Source organism: Oryzias latipes, chromosome 8 (genome assembly GCF_053564925.1).
Source record: "Oryzias latipes strain Hd-rR chromosome 8, Olatipes_Hd-rR_3.1".
NCBI classification, from domain to species: Eukaryota; Metazoa; Chordata; class Actinopteri; order Beloniformes; family Adrianichthyidae; genus Oryzias; species Oryzias latipes.
This window is the reverse complement of record NC_136244.1, coordinates 8,328,337-8,347,634: the sequence shown is the minus strand read 5'-3', so window position 1 is coordinate 8,347,634 and position 19,298 is coordinate 8,328,337. Positions and strand designations below refer to the sequence as shown.

The window sequence follows — 19,298 nt, the reverse complement described above, 5'->3', positions numbered from 1 at the left end:
ATTCCCTCATATATCTATAGCTATAGGTTTAATGAATAAGACAAAGAGAGAGGGGGGCAGTGCTTTCTTGTGCCTCTTTGAAAGACAACCTTGACAGATGTCTCCTTTAATTTAAACTTGATTACTGAGAAGAACAAGGAATCTGGAAAACTTCACCTGCACTGTACAGTACCCAGGTATTTATCTGAGTCACACTGGTTGGATTTTTGGCAATGAACCAAAATTAACAATGAATCGGATCTGCAACCATACAGTAAAACATGATATGAATCAAATAATTGTAAAAATGAATCTTTTATACCCTAATATTCATTAAAAATTGGGAAAGTTACAACAAAAATTGGGAGGCAAAACCGTAAGGTTTTACAGGTTCTACAGGCTTTACCTCCATGATATTTAATTTATATCATCCGTATTTCAAAACTGAATAAATCTAAGATATTTGTAACAAAACTATCAATTTATTTTTAAAAAAGCATGAGGGAGATACATTTTTTTTTTTGCAGAAAATGAAACATTTATTGTTTATTATCTTCGTCAGACAGCCTGAGGCTCAAAGTTTTGATCAAATTCCTCCAGGTCGTCGTAGATGACATCTGTGTGCTTCTCCTGGCAAATCTCCACGGCTGCCAGGACCTTTGCAAGGCGTCGGTCCAACGCTGACAGGTGTGGTTCAGAAAGGAGTGGTGCCACGGCCGCCAGAGGATCCTGAGCCAGAGATTCACGCATCACCTCACTCAAACCGAAATCAGAGAGGGACAGGAGGCGCAAGCGCAGGAGGGTGGAGCGACGGATCCTGCAGATGGAGCAGAAGGAGTGTCGTTCTGGAGTCTTCATAATTGAGACTTCCGAGGAGAACACCTAGAATTACCTGCAGCACTGTCTTAGTGGTGCTAAAATCGAAGGCTCATCCTGAGAATGTCGTCCAAATCTGAAGATATTAGCAGCAGCTTTTCAAACTGACATAATAAAAGAAAAAGAATAAAATAAAATAAAATAAAGTTTGAAAGCTGGTACTCACGCCCGTCCGTTGTCTAAGTGCAGCAAAAAAGTCTGATTCCCAAAGCTTTCAAAGGTTTCATAGTGATGTCTGTCCATGTTGCCTTTGAGGAAGACAATGTTTTAATGGATCAAAAATATCAAAAACATATTGATGAAATATTTATATTTTTTCTAATCTAAATGAACAAGTGTAACTAACATTTAGCATAATTTGTCAGAACATTTCCCCACATTCCAGCACTTTAATCAAGTCTAAAGCCAAGTTTTACAAATCACAAAACAATAATCAGCAAATAAACATTTCTGAATTTAAAGCCCTGCTTTCCGGTAGGTCATAGAAGAAAAAATATGAGGAAAATAATGTTGATTTGCTACACAAATATCCTTTATCTTCTGCAGACAAACAAAAAAATTTAAAATTTGCATGATGTCACATATCTTTGAAACCCTACTTATTTATGAAAAAAATTTTGTTTTTCAGGAGTTCAAGTTTCACGTAAAGAAACAGCTGAAGGAACTGACTCATGAGAAAGTCCAGCACGGCCATGTCAATGAGATCCACCAGTCTGGTGCCGTGGTTGTAGGGCGGCGTTTGCTTCACTTTGTCACAGTAAGCGGGGTTTGTTTCCCACCTGAAGGAGTGCAAGGGAGGACAAAGAGTAAGAAAATAAATCACAGGTTTTGTTATCTGAAAGTCTGGTCTGATCATAGTTTTTTCCACTTCTGGTTCATCCTTCCAGACTATTTTCATGTATCATTTAATTTGTGGTAAAGTTCTGAGCAACACTTTGGGGTTGTAGTTCTTTGCAACCACTAGAGGGCAGCAAACAGCCGTTTTTGTGTCAAAAGTGAGAGAATGGTCCAAAATGGTCATGCTTGAATTAGCTGTTTCTTTTGAGATTTAAAAGGGAAATTTAGGCGGGCCTATGGTAGAAAACTAAAAGTACACACTGTGCCAGCTTGGTGCGGCTGTAGGCGCGTCGCCACGGGGACCTCCATGATCTGCGAGGAGCGAGGGAGAGGTCGGGCAGCATGGTAGCCACGGAAACCTCTAACATGTGCGGCCGTCCACACACCGGGTTCTCTGTGGAGCAGTAGTATTCACACTGGCCGTAGAAACAGACATTCCCGGCTGATGGAGACAAAGAGAATACAACTTGAGCAGAATTCTGAAATGTTGAAACACAGCCGAATCATCGTTTACACACAAACCAGGAGAGGTAAAGAAGGTCTTGGCGAGGCGGCGGTCAGTGGTGATCTCTCTGACCTCTGAGGTGACATTAATAAGTCGACCGACCACCGGGGGAATCCTGTTGAAGCCCAGAACTCTGAGAAAGACAAAGTTACACCTCCATTTCTTGCTTCTCTGCTCAGGGATTCGCTGTACTCAGCGTTTGTACCTGTCAAGATGGAAGGCGGCGATCTCTGCGTTGTGCCTTTCAAAGTCAGAGAAGTAGAAGAGGTTGGTGTCTGTTTCGGCCTCTCTGGATTGCCTGAGCGGACACAGACGCATATGGTTTTATGACAGGCCTTCTCCTCAGATGGGTCTGGATGACGAGGTCTTTACCTCAGGGGCTTGAGCAGAGCTTGTCCATAATTTGGGAAGGTTATGAGCAGTTTCAGCTGCGTACCTCCTGTCTTCTGAACTGATAAGACGGAAAATACAAGGTTTCATTCATTCATTGTCCAAAGCTTTATAAAGTTTTGAATTTTATTAAATTGCATAATCTTTATATATTTTCAGGGCTTGACTTTAAATATGGTGTAATATATCCTATTCTCCACTTGGTGGCCTATTGTTACATTAAAAAAAAAATGTAAGTCTACAATCACAACCGAACTTTTGTTTACCTTTGACCTCAGTAAGAGGTGGCCATCCTCAATTATCCCCAAAAATCCTCAAGGAATATTAGGAAACTACTTGAAAAACATGTTGGTTTTTCAGTTTGTTGATTTTGAACGGTGTTGCTGGCATATTTGTTTACCATAATATTGTGAAAGGTTTATACTTGAATCTCTGGCTAGAGCTGAATGAAACAAAATAACATGCAATATGAACATTTTAGTAATGTAGGCATGGTTAACCAAAACCACTGTTGTCAAGGAAATCCCAAAATGTACTTCTGCTGATATTTCTAAACATCACATCCATCTGTATATCATCCCCAGGAGACCAAGAAAGAAAATGGAGATAAAACCAAAACAAAAGTCGACATTTTGAAACACGTTTTTTTTAAATTTTCTTCATAAATTTGGGATGCAGTTCTGGCCAACGTGGCAGAGGGGGGAGTGAGGAGCATTTAGCAACCATTCAGCCAGTGAGGGCGGGTCAAAAGGGGACGGCGAAGGCTGGGGCGGGTAGCACCTACAATGCTGCTCGCTGTTTTATTTACTTTTTTGCTGCAGGACTATTTTGTTAATTTATGCAAGAAAATGTTTGATTTGACATAAGTATATGCTAAATATTTTGCTCCACTCTAATATTGTTCCTTTTCATTTGTAAATCACAAAAAAGTAGACTTGGGTGATATTTTATAACCAACAAATTATTTTAACAGATAAACAAAAGGTTGTTTTTTTTGTTGCTTTTTAGACTAATGATCAGAAAAGTAGTTTTTGGATCAAACAACAAAATATTTGTCTTTTCAAAATACTAGTTCAGATAAAATGCTGATGTCCTAAAAAAAGTAAAATTTAGGGATTCCTGTGGTGGCTTACTTGTTAGACTTCAAGGAAAAGATGACCTAGTGAGAGAAAAACACACCTTTAGTTGAGATTAGTGCCTAATTTGCAGTGTCTGACACGTTGTCATCCATTATTCATGCAGCAGCTGCAGAAGAGAGAAGACAGGCTTGCTGCTTCAGAGGAGCAAACACAAATCGAGCATCTGCGCGTCTTAATGCCGTCGTGCGAATCTTTGTGCTCATGTGCAGATGGCTCAGCACTTGCTGGTGTTGGGGTAGCACAAGTTTGTGGGTGGATTAAATTCATGACCTTACAACAGCGGAGCGTGTCGCCTGCCAAAACCCAGTGTTTTATCATCCGAAAATATTTTCTTGGAGCTCTCAGTTGCTGTTTGGAGAATTTTTGCCTTGTTCTCTGGCCAACAAAGATCAGTTAGGCTGCACATACAGGTAATTTCTTTTTAAATCTATAACAGAATTTGAGGATTCTGAATTCCCTTGGCTTCTCTTTCTGTGCTCAGGCCTTCGATGTCCTTTGATTTGGAGCATTACACTCATGTTTCTCTGCAAGGGCCTAGAAGCAAATGCATCTTTTTTTGACAGTCTGTTCTAGTGAAAAGTTTATAGCAAAGCAGTAAAAACAATTGAATTATTAGGAAAGAGATGGTTTAGGTTCATCAGGAAAATAATTATAAAAGTAGTTTTGATTAAATGAATCATTTAAAATGGTTATAGAGCAATAAAATCTAAGGATCTAAACAAATATCTTCTCTCATGAGTGTAATTTTCTGCTTTTACCATTACCTGTGGTCCACTTCGGACCTCAGAAAACGGGGCCACATTCCTTCACTACTCACAACATAGTGCACTATAGGGTCGTTCCTTTAAAGTGTTCAAAATCTACAATTCCATAATCTGGTGCCCGGGAAATTTCCCAAAAGTTAAAAGCAAGTGCTCATCAATCAATGCTCACTAGATTGGCAAACATAGACCACAATGCATTGCTTTTGAACAATTTGTCATTTGAAAAAAAAAATGTGTTTGTGTGAAAGCTGTTTAGTGGTCCTGTTTCTCCTTATTTCTTTATTATTTTTCTTCCATACAGGTATCAGCACTAGCATCTTCAGCAGCCAGATTCAGCTTACAGCATTCATACTAGCGTTATCATAGGTAATGCTATATATCTACCTACATTCATTTTTTAAACTCATCTAAGTTTTCATCATTAGAACACAGTAGACTCCTGAATAATGTTGAAAAAATGTTAAGATTTATTAGGTTTTTACTTTGAAACATCAGTGACATCATTTTTGCCGTTTAAATAAAAAATGAAAAGTAGTGGGCCTAAGACTGAACTGGGTGAAAATTCCAAGGCACTGGATAGTTTTACACTAGTGTTCTAGGGGTTAGGGATTAGCGAGGGAATTTGGACACAACTAGAGATTCTGAAAAGTGATTGGGTGGGGGTTTAAGCGAGACTGAAAATGGGCATGATTTAGTCCACATGCAAGGTTTTCCTGGCCTCCTTCGGCTCTAACCTATAGTTTCCAAACCCTGAGGATCGTGATGCACTATGACAAATAAGTCAATCCAAGAGTGGAGAAAGGAACAGCAGCCCAGTTTCCAAACCTGAACTCGATTGAAACCTCTGAAACTCAATCAAAGAGGTGGACAGTCACCTCAGCAATCAATCAAAGCTGAGCTGTGAAAATTGTTGCAGAGGAACAAGGTCACCTGAAGCTAAAGTTTGAAAGCACGATGGATAGGTTGTCAAGATATATAAAGAGTGTGATGAAAATTCAGCTTTTCTTTAGTCAAATCCTTTGTTTCCTGGTTTTTAACATAGATCCTGTCTCATCTCTATCATTTAAACTCTGAAAAACCCCCAAAATATTTTAGTTTCACTGAAAAAAATGAGTTTGTTTAAAATTCCGGTTGGGCCAAAACAATTTAATTAGTTTATGGAATCAAACAATAAAAATATAAGAACTAAAACATTTTTATATATTTTTTTTAGTACAATTTTTGGTGAAGTACAGATGTCCTTCAGAGAGAGGATGCTTTCAGGAGCTTAAATATAAATCAACGTTCTTTTGAAGAGAGCCTTTGTTCATTTCAGTCTATGAATTCCACCTGCTTCCATGTTTTCTCTGTCTTTTGGCTCACCAGCTCTGAGGATGGGTTGTGTTGCCAGATAGTGAGTCAACTGGGCCAGGTTGGAGTCTTTCCTGTCGTACAGCTCCCAGCGAGAGATGCCCAAGTGGAACCGCAGCCAGGGAGGGTGAGTCTCTTTATCACTTGTCCAAGTGGTTTCATCATAGCCTTCCTCCTGACTGGTGCTTTGCCTGCAGGTATGGCTAAAAAAACAGAAAAAAACAGAACCATAAACATGCAGGTTTTGGTGAAAACTCATGGAAAAATACACAAAGGGTTTCCTTTGTCAATAACAACACACACATACCTTAAACTCTACAGTTTTAGTAAAATAACTGCCAGTGCGACAACTGGAAACTGTGGGGTTCCACAAAGCTCATTACTGGGAGCAGAGTATGTTTTTTAGCATAAATATTTTTAATCAGATCCTTCTACAAATGTTTTAAATTTATTAATTACAAAACAAAATGACTTATTCTGGTAAAATTTGAAAAATGTGACCATTTGTGTTGTGTCAGTAAATAAAACCACGTAAAACTATAGTTAGAACTATAATTAAGTAGAACTTTGAGGGAATATATAGACACCTACACACACGCACCAACAAACACAAACACTTTTTAGGTCTATTAGTATATAGTTAATATAAACACAAGGAGGCACAATGCTTTTGTGTGCTGGTCCCAAGTCCAGGTAAATGCAGAGTGTCAGGAGGGGCATAAAATGAAAAACCAAACCAAAAACCAAACAGACATTTCATCTTGGACCAGTCATAGCCCAGATTAACAACTGCCACCGGTGCTGTTGACCTGAGAATAAAGGAAAGACAAGTGTAGGGGACTTAGGGGAGATACTTTAAATGTAGTTACCTCAAATTACAGAAAGAAGAACGGTGGATGTGTTCAAGAGACCAGGTTGAAGGAAGCAAAGCTTATAGATCATGGCGTGAATGGAAAGAGGAATGGAACAGGAGTAATCCTGAAGGAGTTGCTTGATGTAAATGTTCAGGAGGTGAAGGGACTGTAAGATAGAGTGATGAGTCTGAAGCTGGAGTTGAAGGTGTGACATTGAATGTCGTCACTGATTTTGCTCAACAGGATGTGAGCTGGAGGAGAAATTCTGGAGGGAGATGGATGAGGTGACCCTGGGTGTCCCTAAAGGGAAGAAGAGAATGTTTGGAGTAGACTTTAATGGTCATGTAGGTGAAGGAAACAGGTGATGAGGAAGTTTGGTTTTTGGTGAAATGTCAGTGGTGGAAAACATTTTTCTAAAAAGGAAAGGGCACAGAATGAGATTTGAGTTCAGGAGGAGCAAACAAGTTGATTAAATCATGTACAAATGTAATTTAAGAATACATCAGCTGTGTGTAAACACAGAGGATTGGGTCATGAAGAGGATAACACAGTGCGATTGGCTTTGGTGACCCCTAAAAGAAGTAACCAAAAAGCCCCAATAGTTAGAATTCAATAATGCTATAAGCTGTCTAATAGCTAATAAAATTCAAATAAACAAAATTCAAACAGAGAGCAGAAGGCATCTACAGCCTTACTTTGAGATACAAAGAAACATTTTTAAACTTTTATTCTTTACTTTTTATCACAGGTTAAATTTTTGTAGTGAGTGGAAATGTACCATCCAATAAAAGACTGGACAAAGTGCATATTCGAAATTCTTTTTGTATTTCTGGCTTCCAAAAAAAAAAAAAAACCTTCGTCAAAAGCTGCAAAACTCATGCACTAACAGAACAAAATATTAAAATAGCCCTTTAATGTCTGTTGTCGTTAGTCTTTGCTATACAGCTGTGCCAGCAATAGTTTTAAAAAATTTAAACAATAAAAAAGTCATAAAATATTGCAAAAAAAGGACTAATTATGAAGCTTAAACTAAAAAAACAACAACATTTCTTTTAATAAAACCTCGATTTTTGGGGTTCTTGCAGCATGGAAACGTTTTGTTTTCAAAGTACAATTTAAACAGTTTTTTTGTAGTTTAATTCTGTGTAAATCCAGAAATTTCTCCTGGATTTTTTTTAATGACTTACATTGGGAAACCAGACAACAAAAAAAGATATTTATGCAGCTGCAACTCTCATTCTCACACGTAAAGCTCCAGATAATACCTTAAATCCTAACGAGCTGAGGAGGAAATGTGCAGGATTGAGTGCCAAAAGCTAAAAGGATGAAAAGGCGGATCAAGATTAAACAGCTTCTTCCCGCTTGATCATCAAGAGGAATGTGGCTTGATGATCCGATGAGCTGTGAGGGCTGGCAAAGATGAAAAACACAGAGTTGTGTCGCGCAGGCAGCCAAACCTCTTCCTGTTATCCTGCAGATGATGAAACCATGACTCTCACCAGTTACTTTCAGTGATTCATTAACAAAATAAAGCCAACTCATCAGTGTTTAACTATTAGAATGCATGTCAGCAGCAGGTTGCTCATATGACAAACTGTATAAACCTTCTGCTAAACTCACAGATGTTCGGTGAAGGACATTTTCAAAGTCCGTTCAGCCTTTACAGATCTTAAGTTCATGATGTCTCATTTTACTCACCACTCACTGTCATGAGGAAGAAAGTCCTCCTTCTCCTCTTCCTCACTTCCTTCATCCCCTCCGTCCTCATCTGCTTTTACCCTAAGCAGCCAATCATCTTGCTGCATTGGTGGGCGTGGCAGGTTGTAGAGTGGGTGGCTGAACAGCTCCTCCAGCTTGGAGTGACCCTTCACCCTCTGCTTTAGGTTTTCGGGCCTCGGTTGTGTTTTTTCTTCATCTGTCTCAGTTCTGAGTGCTTTTTCCCTGTCGGGGTCAAACGCGTTCGCTTTCTGAAGGCCACTTGGCAGTTTGTCTGAGGAAGAGGCAGCAGGCGACGAGAAGGACTGACGCGATTGAGGATCTGTTCTTGGAATAGAAGAGGAGGTGGAGGAGGCGGGCGGGGTGCAGGCGGTCTGGAGGACTGAGAGGCAGAAACAGGCCAGAAGGAGATGAAGAGTGAGAGATAGACATGCCAGGCCCAGATAGATGGAGCGGGTGGATTGAACCAGGTTCCGTTTGACCATGCTGGAAGTCCCAGATGAAAAAAAAATCGAGTCAGATTTACATGGAAACCCAGACATGTGGTGAAAATTCATCAGTTTAACAACATTTTCAGTGGTTTTTAGAATACAGCTCTGTTTCATACATTTCTGTCATAGACTCATGCTAAAGTCTTAGTCCCAACTGTTCTGACGGGGGGATACAAGCTGTTTGCAGGTGAAAAATGGGCAAACCTGTACGTGTGTGGGCCATGCAGATGGCCTGCTGGAAATAGTAAGGCCACAGACAGCGTGTTGAGCCCGTAGAGCAAACATTTTCTGGCCCTTTTACCTACAGGCGTGCTGCAGGTGACGGTAAATGTGTAGTTGTTGAGACGCAGGCATCTCATACAGATTTTTATTGTTTCAATCTCTCCTTAAATCCTGCGCACTGTACAAAGAGTACAACAGCATCACCCATAAGTCATAGGTATGTATAATTTACATTTGCCTTACGAATACGGTAATGTTATGTTCCATTTGGGCCGGGGACCGGCACAGGACGACCCAGACTTGGGCCCCCTTGTGGCTACATAGTTAGGTGGTAGCGTGAAAGGGTCTTGCCCAAGGACCCACACTGGATGAAGCTCATCACACCCCCTGGGGGCCACCTTAATCATGAAAATAGAAAGTACGATTGTCGTGGGTGTTGTAAGTGCTTCGTAAAGTATTTGTACAGATGATGTAAATAACACGCACTTATGCCGTATGGGTGATGCTGTCGTATAGTGCCCTTTGCCTACAGTCTAGTCATTAGTAAGGTGCACGCACTAATCCTTTACTGACCGCGCACCAATGCTGCACCCACAGGGTGTGCAGGTGATACATAGTTTCCCATAGGATGCCGGTAGGATGCCCACACAAACTACACTCTGGTTGTCTAATTTCCTAATTTCTAACAGTCAGGCTGCATGCATAGAGCATTCAACAGGTGCCCAAGAACTGCGTTGGAGGCGTCTCGTACAATGTGCAGGTTTCCAGGGAGTTGAAAAATCGTCGCTACTTCCTCCTTACTTACTTTCATATGTTGTTTAAGAGTTCATTATATCACCTGTCACCCAGAGCACAGCTATAGAAAAAATGTGCGTGAATATTTTCGCTCACTGAGCGGTCTATGTTCCTAAAATTTTGTGTGGGCCGCCTGCGTGCCCCTCACAGATTTGTCCATTTTTCCCTCTCAGACATCCCGTATCCATCTATAAGGACATTGTGACTAAGGCTGAAGATGCAGTCGCTCCTCTTTACAACCCGGCAGCACCCGTAACCCCCCATACAGGTGCATGTGACTTAAATGGGCTTAAATGATGAGCACTTCTTTATGTCTTTTTGATGATTTCCCCACCCACCAGTCATCAAAAGAATGTCAGTTTACCACAGCAAGTTCAGGTGGTGCATAATCTCCCATTGAATTTTAAGCCCTTGTTTTACTGTAATATCCCATCTAAATGCTGGATGTGCTGCTTAAAATGCAAAACCAGCCCCCTCTCCGTCTTTGAACGATGCTACACTGCATTTTAATCAGCGTATGAAGGGTTCAGTGTTCAGGGCAAGGCGCTTTTGATGAGAAAACTGGAGCACAAAAGGCGCTCAGAGATTGAATCTTCATTCAAAACAGGTTTTTTGGAGATGGAAAGTTGATATTTTTTCATTCAGGTTTCTGGCAGAGACATTTATATTGAGTAACTAAGTCAAAAAGTTTTAGGTAATCTTTTTTTTTGGTATAATCGTCAAAATAAAAAAGCTCTGCAAGAAAATCAATACATTATTGAATAATTTGCTGCTCTCAGATTCCCTCTGAGGAGCTGCAGATTTGAGGCATTACTCACATCTTCAAGAGCCTTTTTTCTCTCCCCTCAGTCTGTTCCACTTGTCTTCCGCTGCCAGTGGGACAGAAAGTCAGAGCAAATCTTTTAGCTCTGTTCGACCACTGTGGTTAGTGTGTGTTATCATGCGGTCACAGCAGTGCAAACAGTGGCCATGCTGGGATGACCTGGGTCAGGATGACCCACAAAAGGGAGCCTCGTGTGAACTTTCAGGCTGCAGGAATCAATGAATCTGCGTTTTTTATGAAAAGATTCCATTGTATATGAATATACATTTTAAAAAGGAAGATACAGTACAATATTACAGTGGATTTAGGGCGCTTCTACCCTAGAAACCTTTCTCACCTTCATTTAGCTCCAAACCACCTGGAAGTGTCAGGCACTTACAAAAGCTGCTAATATGATTTTCTAAATACTCATTGCAAGTAAGAGAAATTATCAAGTGACAAACCAATAGAACGTATAAACGTATATTAAAATGTTATTGAACAAACTTCCTAAAGATGTTTCTTTAAAAATAAAAACCTTCAAAGTCACTGTTCCACATTATTACACACACAAGAGTTCCGCAACATTTTATGGATTCTAAAGAACTGAAAATGGTCATTGGTCAAATTTTCTGCATTAGGAAGTCATATTAAATGAATTCAAAAGCTATTCCAATGAAAAACATCTTCAAGTTCCTTTGAACATAGGACCCCTTATTTTGTAGCAGCTTCACAATTCCTGCATCCATTGAACTTGTGAGTTTTTGGAGAGTTTCTGCTAGAATTTCTTTGCAGGATGTCAGAATAGCCTCATAGAGCTGCTGTTTGGATGTGAACTGCTGGGTTGCACAGCACTCACTAGTGAACAAGACTGAAAATTAATCTGCATGCATGTCTGGGCCCACAGCAGCTGTTCCTGCTTGTGAGTGTTGTTTAGGCGGAATAGAAGGTTTATGTAAAACTGCAAGCCTCTGGAGGATCCTACACCTTGATGTTGGTGGAATTCAGGGACACCAGCAGCTTCAAATATGTGCTTGCTGCTTTATAATGGTATTTTAGAAGCTGCTCTCTTAATTTGACGCATTTGTCTGGCAGAAACCTTTCCGATTCTGCCTTTATCTGCACAAACCCTGTATGCTCTGAATCAGCTACAAATCTCTTAATACTACGATGATCACAGTTACGTTTACATGAAATATCCAAGGTTTTTATATCTTGTTCAAGGCATTTACCTATTTCCTACTTTTCAGCAGCAGAGATTCGTTTTCTTTCTCATATTGCTTGAAAATGTTTGTCTGCTTTAATAATGTGGAATGCCCGTCTTTATTAGTTTCTCCTTTAATTAAACTCACCAGGCAAAGCACTTACCACAGGTGTCAGTGATCCAAAGAGCTCTAAGACACAATTTCATCCATGAGTTTAATTGAAAAAGAAAGAATTTCATCTTTTTGACCCTTATTTGCATGATAATTCATAACACACGGTAAACATGTTTCTTGGGTTTGCACTCAATATTTGCATTTTTAACTCTTTGCACCGTATCTATATCATTCCTTGAGTTCCTTCTTCTTTATAACCCCCCCTTGACCTTCTATAATAGTTTGCCTGCATTCGCCTTGTTGCTTAACCATATAGTGTTTCCACCAGCTTTTCTAGCCCTTTAACACCAGAAATGTCACCAGTGACATCCAAATAACACAACCTCTTTGACATACTGTAACTCCTCGACTTTTATTGTAACACGTGACTTCTGTAAAGTTTTGTATAACAGCGCAAAGCCACTTTTCTCCGCTTTAGAATCAGTTGATTTACATTGATTGCATCTTTTCCCTACTGTAAAGTGTTGCATTTCAACGCAAAGCTGCTTTTCTCCACTTCAAAACAAATCTTTTGTCACTGTTTGCCCGTTGTGGTCTCCGCTGTGGGAATACGCACAATCTGCGAATACGGAGATACACCCGGCCTAAGATCCTTTTTTATCAGTTAAGTGCGAGAGGCCATTTTCCTTCAGAAGATGCCGGTTTCATCCAACATTCATTCATCCAGATGATAATTATTCACCGCATTATCTTCCTGAGCATTTCAGGATTTTTCCAGCCGTTTCTGAATCAACTGATGTCTTTTCTTTGTTCAGGGGAACAAACTTCGGTTGGTAGCAATTCAGGAAATAGCTGTAAAATATTCCTTAGCAGCTGGCATTGAAGTCGAAGGACCGGTGTATTCTTCATCCCCTCCACCCTTACAGCACCTCCTTCAGACTCAAAAGTCTCAGACGTTTGCGATAAACTGGAGGAGTCGCGTGACTGAAAAAAAATCCTTTTGTTGCAACTCTGTTCTTCTTCACGATTTTGTGTCTAATGTCAATGCTTCTAAGCAGCAAGGCAGACATGTACAAATTTCACTGGAGGAATACAATTTTCTCTCATTTATCACAGGGGTTGTGTTCTAAAAATAACCCACAATAGATGTTCAAACTTTCATTAAAAAATTAAGTCAGGTCAGGAGTCACAGGACAAAGAGATTGATCGACAAGGTCAACAGCCAATCAGGACCCAAAACAGTGTGCTGCAAAAAAAAAAAAGCTTCACTGTAAAAAATATCAGTAAAATAGAGAGACTGTGAAAACTGAACGATGATATAGCAAGGGAACACTGTACTGGTTCTGTACTGTAACTAAACCTGTCAGTCCTGTGCTTTAGTATTTTTTCCTAGAAAAAATGTGTTGAGTCATGCTGTACTTGAAACTTGGTCAACTTTGATTTTGAGTTTAGATCAAGTTTATTGTAAACATAGAAGATTACAGAAAACAATTATGAAATTAGAAATCATAACTGATCTTGAGGAATTTGACACATTTAACCATCCTGAGAAGGTATTAAATCTAACACCGCTAATACTTCCAATTTCCCATGATTCCTAGGGCTTATGATGGGCCTTCTAGAAAGTCTACACACTTGTACGCCAACATTCAATAAATATTTATTGTTTAAATAAAATCAATAGAAATAATCAGGGTTCCAGCCATGACTATTAATTATTGTTAATTAATATATTTTATAAGATGAATCCATTTTGAAGCGAAAAATCTTTTTGAGTTTGCCTGTTGATTTTAGAAACGTGACTATAAAACAAAAATGCAGATTTGATATGTGTTGAATCCAAGGAACAATCATGAGCCATGCTTGGGTTTAGAGTTGAAGAGCGTCCTACAAATTAAGTCCTGGCTATTATTCATTTTCAAAGCTGTTTGTATCACACAAAAGCAAGCAAAGAGTGGGTATCTCATCACTTTCAGCTAATCTTGTTATGTGTTGTCAGCAACTCCAGTCTTAAATATCTCTCCTTTTCATTTTAATGTCTTTTCTGTTTTATTTTGCTCATCACAAAGAAACGTCACCCAAATGCTACTATTGAGGCATATAAAGCATTTTGGAAAGCTTTGAAGCTCATTTTCCCTTACAGCAGCTGCAGCTTTATGTAGGTTGCTTGGAAACAACCCAGGATTTGACTCTTAATGGGAGCGTGCACAATCCTGTCAGCAAGACCTGGATGCAGACTGCTTCAAAACTCTGAGTAATTATTAGACTACTAAAGATCACGAGTGAGAAACTGGACAAAGATTGTGCCAAATGGGCAAGCAGAGGATGTGGAGCATAGAACCATGTTTTAAACCATTGACTTGAATAATGAGAAAAGTGAATTATTGTATCCCTACTGCATGTTTATATTGAAAGTGTCAAACAATTGTTTTAAATTTAAAAAAAGTTGTCTTCTTTACTGTATTATTATTACATCCGGCTTAGCTTGAGCCAACTAAAATTGTGGGGAAAGTTAGTTGTTGTTGCTACTTTTTGTGTTAACAAATCCATGGTGACTTCAGTGAAGAGTGAATGACAGCAATTTCTTTAAAATTCATTTATTTACTTTATTTTAACTTTTTAATTAGCTCACATGCTCTGTCTAGTGTAGTGGTCAGCACTCTGACCACTGTTCTCCTCGAGCATGGGTGAGTTTTCTTCAGTTTCCTTCACAATCCAAAAATTTGTCACACGTTGATTGGTTACTTGAGTGCTCTAGATGTGAATGTGAGAGTGTGTGGTTGTGTGGCCAAATTGTAGTCGATAGATGGATGGCTCTGTCTATTTCTTGCGTTTTGAAATCCTTTGCTGTGTTTTTCTTTTTTTTAATTTTTACATTTAATTTTATTCTTCTTTTCAGCTTGTTCTATCCAAGAACTGAGCGAACAGATGAGAGCTGGAGGCCTTTTGTGTTGGACAAGTTTTACTATTACAAGAAGAGGTTATGTATCTTCGGGTAACCAGGGTGTAAATTTGTATAAACCCCTTTTTTTTATTTTTTATTTTTTATTTGTTACATTACAGAGTATATATATATATATATATATATATATATATATATATATATATATATATATATATATACTTTTTATTAAAGGGGAGGGAGAGGGGAAAAGTGTGCATGTAAGTGGGGTGTTAGAAGAAAAATAAAAATAAAAAAAAGAGAGAGAGGGGAGAAAGTACAAGTACAAGTGCAGAGTTACTAATTTGAATTGGTTATGATTTTAAGCTGTAAAACATTTATGCTATTTTTTTTTGGCTTTTAGACACATGTAAAGGGCTTTGTAAACCTTTACTTGAAAAGAGCAAAAATTCACAACTACGTTGTTTGAATGATCTGTAGTATAAAATCAGATTGATGTTTTTTTTTAAGGGGTGCCATAAACATATAAAAGCTGTATTTTTGTGTCAGTCTACCAAAAAGGGGCCTAATTCACTCCAAACACAAATAGTTCATTAATGTCTCCTTCTGATCATCTTTATTTATTGTAAAAGTGTTCCCAGTGCTTTAAATTATGAATATGCCGCTTTTAGCCAGAATCAAAAATTCAGTGTCATTTTCTAGGAAGGTTTCTGCAGAGCATCAGTAGTTCATTGGAAATTTCTCTGAGTTGTGGGCAGGACCATTGGTACAGAGCAAGCCCACCCCCCCTTCCCCTCCACATTGCTGAACGCTCAGAGTAGGGAGTTTGAGGTCCGCCCAGCGTATTTTCTGTCATACAAATTTTATTCAAACAGTATTTTTTCATCTGTTCCTGATTCACAACACTTTGAAAAAAGAAATATTCAGAAATGCAATTTTAAATTTAATTTTCTCTACATATGTCTCCTTTTATCAGACAAAATGGCACAAGAACATAGACACCAACAACACAGTTTTAATTGGAGTGGGTCTAAGTACAGTTCGGATGAAGATCCCATCCCAGACCACAACTGTAACCGAATTATTTAAAATAAACTGTCATTGATGTGTTTCAGCTGCAGAGAGAATCACGTGTGTTTGATATGAGGGAGGGGCTCACCTCCTCACGGCGCCCTTCTTTCTCATGTCACAATGCATGTCTCTCTTTCACCTGCTCTCACTGACCTCCCAACATCTTTGCCCGTCCTCCTCCTCCTCCTTCTCCTCTCACTGTACACTCAGAGGCCCCGCAACTTTGAAAGCATTGACTCCTGCGGCTCCGGCTGCTGCTGCTTCTGCTCTCTCTGTGTGGATGGGCATGAATATTTTAACTCGAGAGTTGAGGAGAGAGTGAGGAGGACGCGTGGGCAGACAACAGGAGGGGGAGATGTAGCAAAATTTACAGTAGAAGAGAAAAGACATGGAGGGAAACAGGTGAGTGCAGAAAATAGAGTCAAAGAGGCAGAAATGCACCAGATGGGAAAAAAATAGAAGCAAGACAGAAAACTGGGGGAGTGATGAAATGTTGAACAGAAGTTGAGACATCAATTTGTTTGAAATGCACATATATTAAGAAAAAGAATACATTCACACATTAAAAAAGACACAACGCCCCTCGGCTTGTTGCTTTTTTCTTGTTTGAAAATGTCATCTGTGTTCAGATCAGTCTGTCTCTTTTCCTGTCTGTTTTTCTCATTTTTGTCCATTTCAAGGTGACAGCTTGTGAGATAATCTAATCTTGCCTCTCCCCTCCAGGGAGAATCTGTCATCAGCTGGGATTCAGTGCCTGTCTGCCTGTAGAAATTCTCCTAACTGCTCTTAAATCAGATGCTACAAAAGCCATGTGAACATTTCTATTCCACGATGGGAAAACAAAATATCCCCTCGGTCCTCATTTAAATTTTGGCAAATGGCAGGGAACATTCGCAGGACCACTGGCGTGTTTCCATTGTGTTTTGAATGAGGGAATTTTTAATTTGGTGGCAAGAACACCTTGTGACAAGCAGGCAGTTTTCTTCTAATGGAACAATACTGCTTATGTAACTCTCTGCAAAAGTCTGTTCTCCATGAAAAAACAAAACGATCCAGGTTTAGATTTGTTTTATCTAATTCACTTTTAAAATTGTTTCCTAAGATTGAGGAGTAGAGGAGGCAAAAATTAAAAAAGTTAATGCTTTTATAATCCAGTGTATCATAAATCATTCAAAATTATCAAATAATAAAAAAGGATTAACAAAATCTAACCATGCAAACTGTATTTGTATTTGTCTACGTAAGTTAGTGAAAGATTAATTAACTCAAACCAAACTTTATTTAGGAAAATCATTTTTCATGCTTTGAGTAGTTTCTACGAAAGTTTTCGGACTCTTTGGAAAAAACACGCAGCCATTTAAAATGAAAGTTAAGCCAGGTCAAACTTCAAATGGACGAATGGATGCTGTCCTCAATTAATCCACAAAAGTGCCAACCGTTTGATCACGAAGAAGTATTTCTTGATTGCGCTTTGTCCCCGTACTAAATTTTATGACGCTGAGTCAGAAAAGAGCTTTGAAAGAAAAAGTCTGGAGCAAGATTCACGGAAATTTGCACCGCTTCAACATTTCACACTAAGCCTCTAGGTGGCGGATGTGCACTAGCATCGGGTCGCGACAGTCCGGTGTGAACACAATTTGCTAAACACACATTCAGAATGCTTGAATGTCACATGCCTAGTTTGAACGTAGTATTACAATTAAAAACAGCAAGAAGGTCCCCATTTAAATCTCTGCTTGGGACCTTTTATGTGTGGAGTTTGCATGTTCTCCTCGTTCATGTTTGGTTTTTTTTCTCGGACTCAACTTTCTCCCAGAGTCCAAAAATATACTTCATAGTTTGATTTAGCTCTCCAAACTGTCCTCAGGCGTGTGTTTGATTGTGTGACCCAGCAACACACTGGCGACCTGTCCAGGGTGTACCCTAAATTCACTTAACAGTAGTTGGGATAGGCTCAAGCAACCCCAAAAGGGATACAGCGGGTTCTAAAGATGGATGGATGGTTGTAGGCAAATTTAAGCTAAAGCTAACCTGCCCTTTATGCCCTTCCCCCTCCCCTTGATGGACACATACAACCCATGACTCCCCAAACAATGAAAATGGGCATGACAACATGAGAAAAGCAGGAGGTAGAGGAAAACATCTCACATCCTTTCTCTGTGCCTACTTCATGAAAAAGATGCCTTGAAACTATCTTGATCACACTATAGGGCTCAGTTCCTTGGATTTTTTTACTTTACTTGTCAGGTGAAGTATTATGGGAACTGTGGTGCAGGCAAAGCAAGTTGATTTGTATGCATGTGAAATCCTGTAGTGGTGAAGCTATGTGTGAATGCAGATGGACTGTTAGGGCGCACAAAAGAGTGGAGATCAACCAAAGAGAAAATGATATTGATATAAAATATTTAGTGGGCAAAAGAAACAGCCCAGTGTGGGAAAGTCAAACAATGTTTTGATAATAAATTTGACCAACCAGCCAAAATGCCTTGAGAAATACAAAAATCAGTGCAGAGAGTAATCGAAAAACTGATCCACAGAAAAATAAAGTTAAAAAATAGCAGGAGACTGAGACTGGACAGGATCAGGAGAACTCAATAACTTCTAAAATGTCCCTAAGACTACAAAACATAAAATTGTTTTTGTAAGCTATGTGTCTTATTAGGATTTACTGAAACATTGTTATAGCAACAGTCAAACATGATGGTGGTAGAGTACCGGTCTGAGGCTGGCCTCAATGAATTGTAACAATGCCTTGGATTTTTATATTTTAAGGGTGTAAGTTGATTGGAAAATAACGAAAACAAAAGAAGTACACATGGCATCAATGTGACCGAATTAAAAACAATCCTGCTAAGAATAGTGCTCCAGAACTCTCTTTGACTTTTTAATTAATTTTCATTTATGATTATGATTCATATCTGCCTCTTTTTTAGCCTTTGAAATACTATCTTTATGTCTGACTGATTCTCATGTCCTGCATGTGGATCTTAACACTGAAACTATCATCTGCACGTGACAGAAACTGTTTTTAATATGATGAAGAAACACCAGTTCTTTCCCACATGTGCATCATTCTTGTAATATAAAACAACAACTAAAATGTGTAAGGACCAGGTCTGGAAGCAGCATTTCTATACATTGAGTTACTGGCATTCTGATGTGTAGCAAGACCTGAACTGTTATTGCATGGTGGGGATAAACCATTTAACTGAGTTTAATTGCTCAGTGATGCATTACTGATTTGGTTGCTATTAAAGAACTTGACAGGGAACCAAAAATCAGAAGA

The 19,298-nt window shown here is 39.1% G+C and overlaps 1 protein-coding gene across 2 annotated transcripts; it reads right to left on the bottom strand.

Annotated features, from left to right (window-relative positions):
- Positions 1 to 419: 419 nt before the first annotated feature.
- LOC101164404 (extracellular serine/threonine protein kinase FAM20C) lies at positions 420 to 16,291 on the bottom strand. 2 transcript variants are annotated; one of them, XM_078951409.1, is made up of 11 exons: positions 16,166 to 16,291; positions 8,393 to 8,896; positions 5,853 to 6,043; positions 2,570 to 2,648; positions 2,403 to 2,495; positions 2,215 to 2,330; positions 1,954 to 2,134; positions 1,525 to 1,634; positions 1,022 to 1,103; positions 872 to 931; positions 420 to 796 (listed from the first exon to the last, which is right to left on the bottom strand). In XM_078951409.1, the coding sequence occupies exons 2-11, from the start codon at positions 8,893 to 8,895 to the stop codon at positions 538 to 540; spliced, it is 1,674 nt and encodes a 557-aa protein (XP_078807535.1). In that variant the 5' UTR covers position 8,896; positions 16,166 to 16,291; the 3' UTR covers positions 420 to 537. The 2 variants fall into 2 exon arrangements, with proteins under 2 accessions (XP_078807535.1, XP_011476755.1); XM_011478453.4 differs by lacking the exon at positions 16,166 to 16,291 and adding an exon at positions 10,737 to 10,783.
- Between the last annotated feature and the right edge of the window lie 3,007 nt (positions 16,292 to 19,298).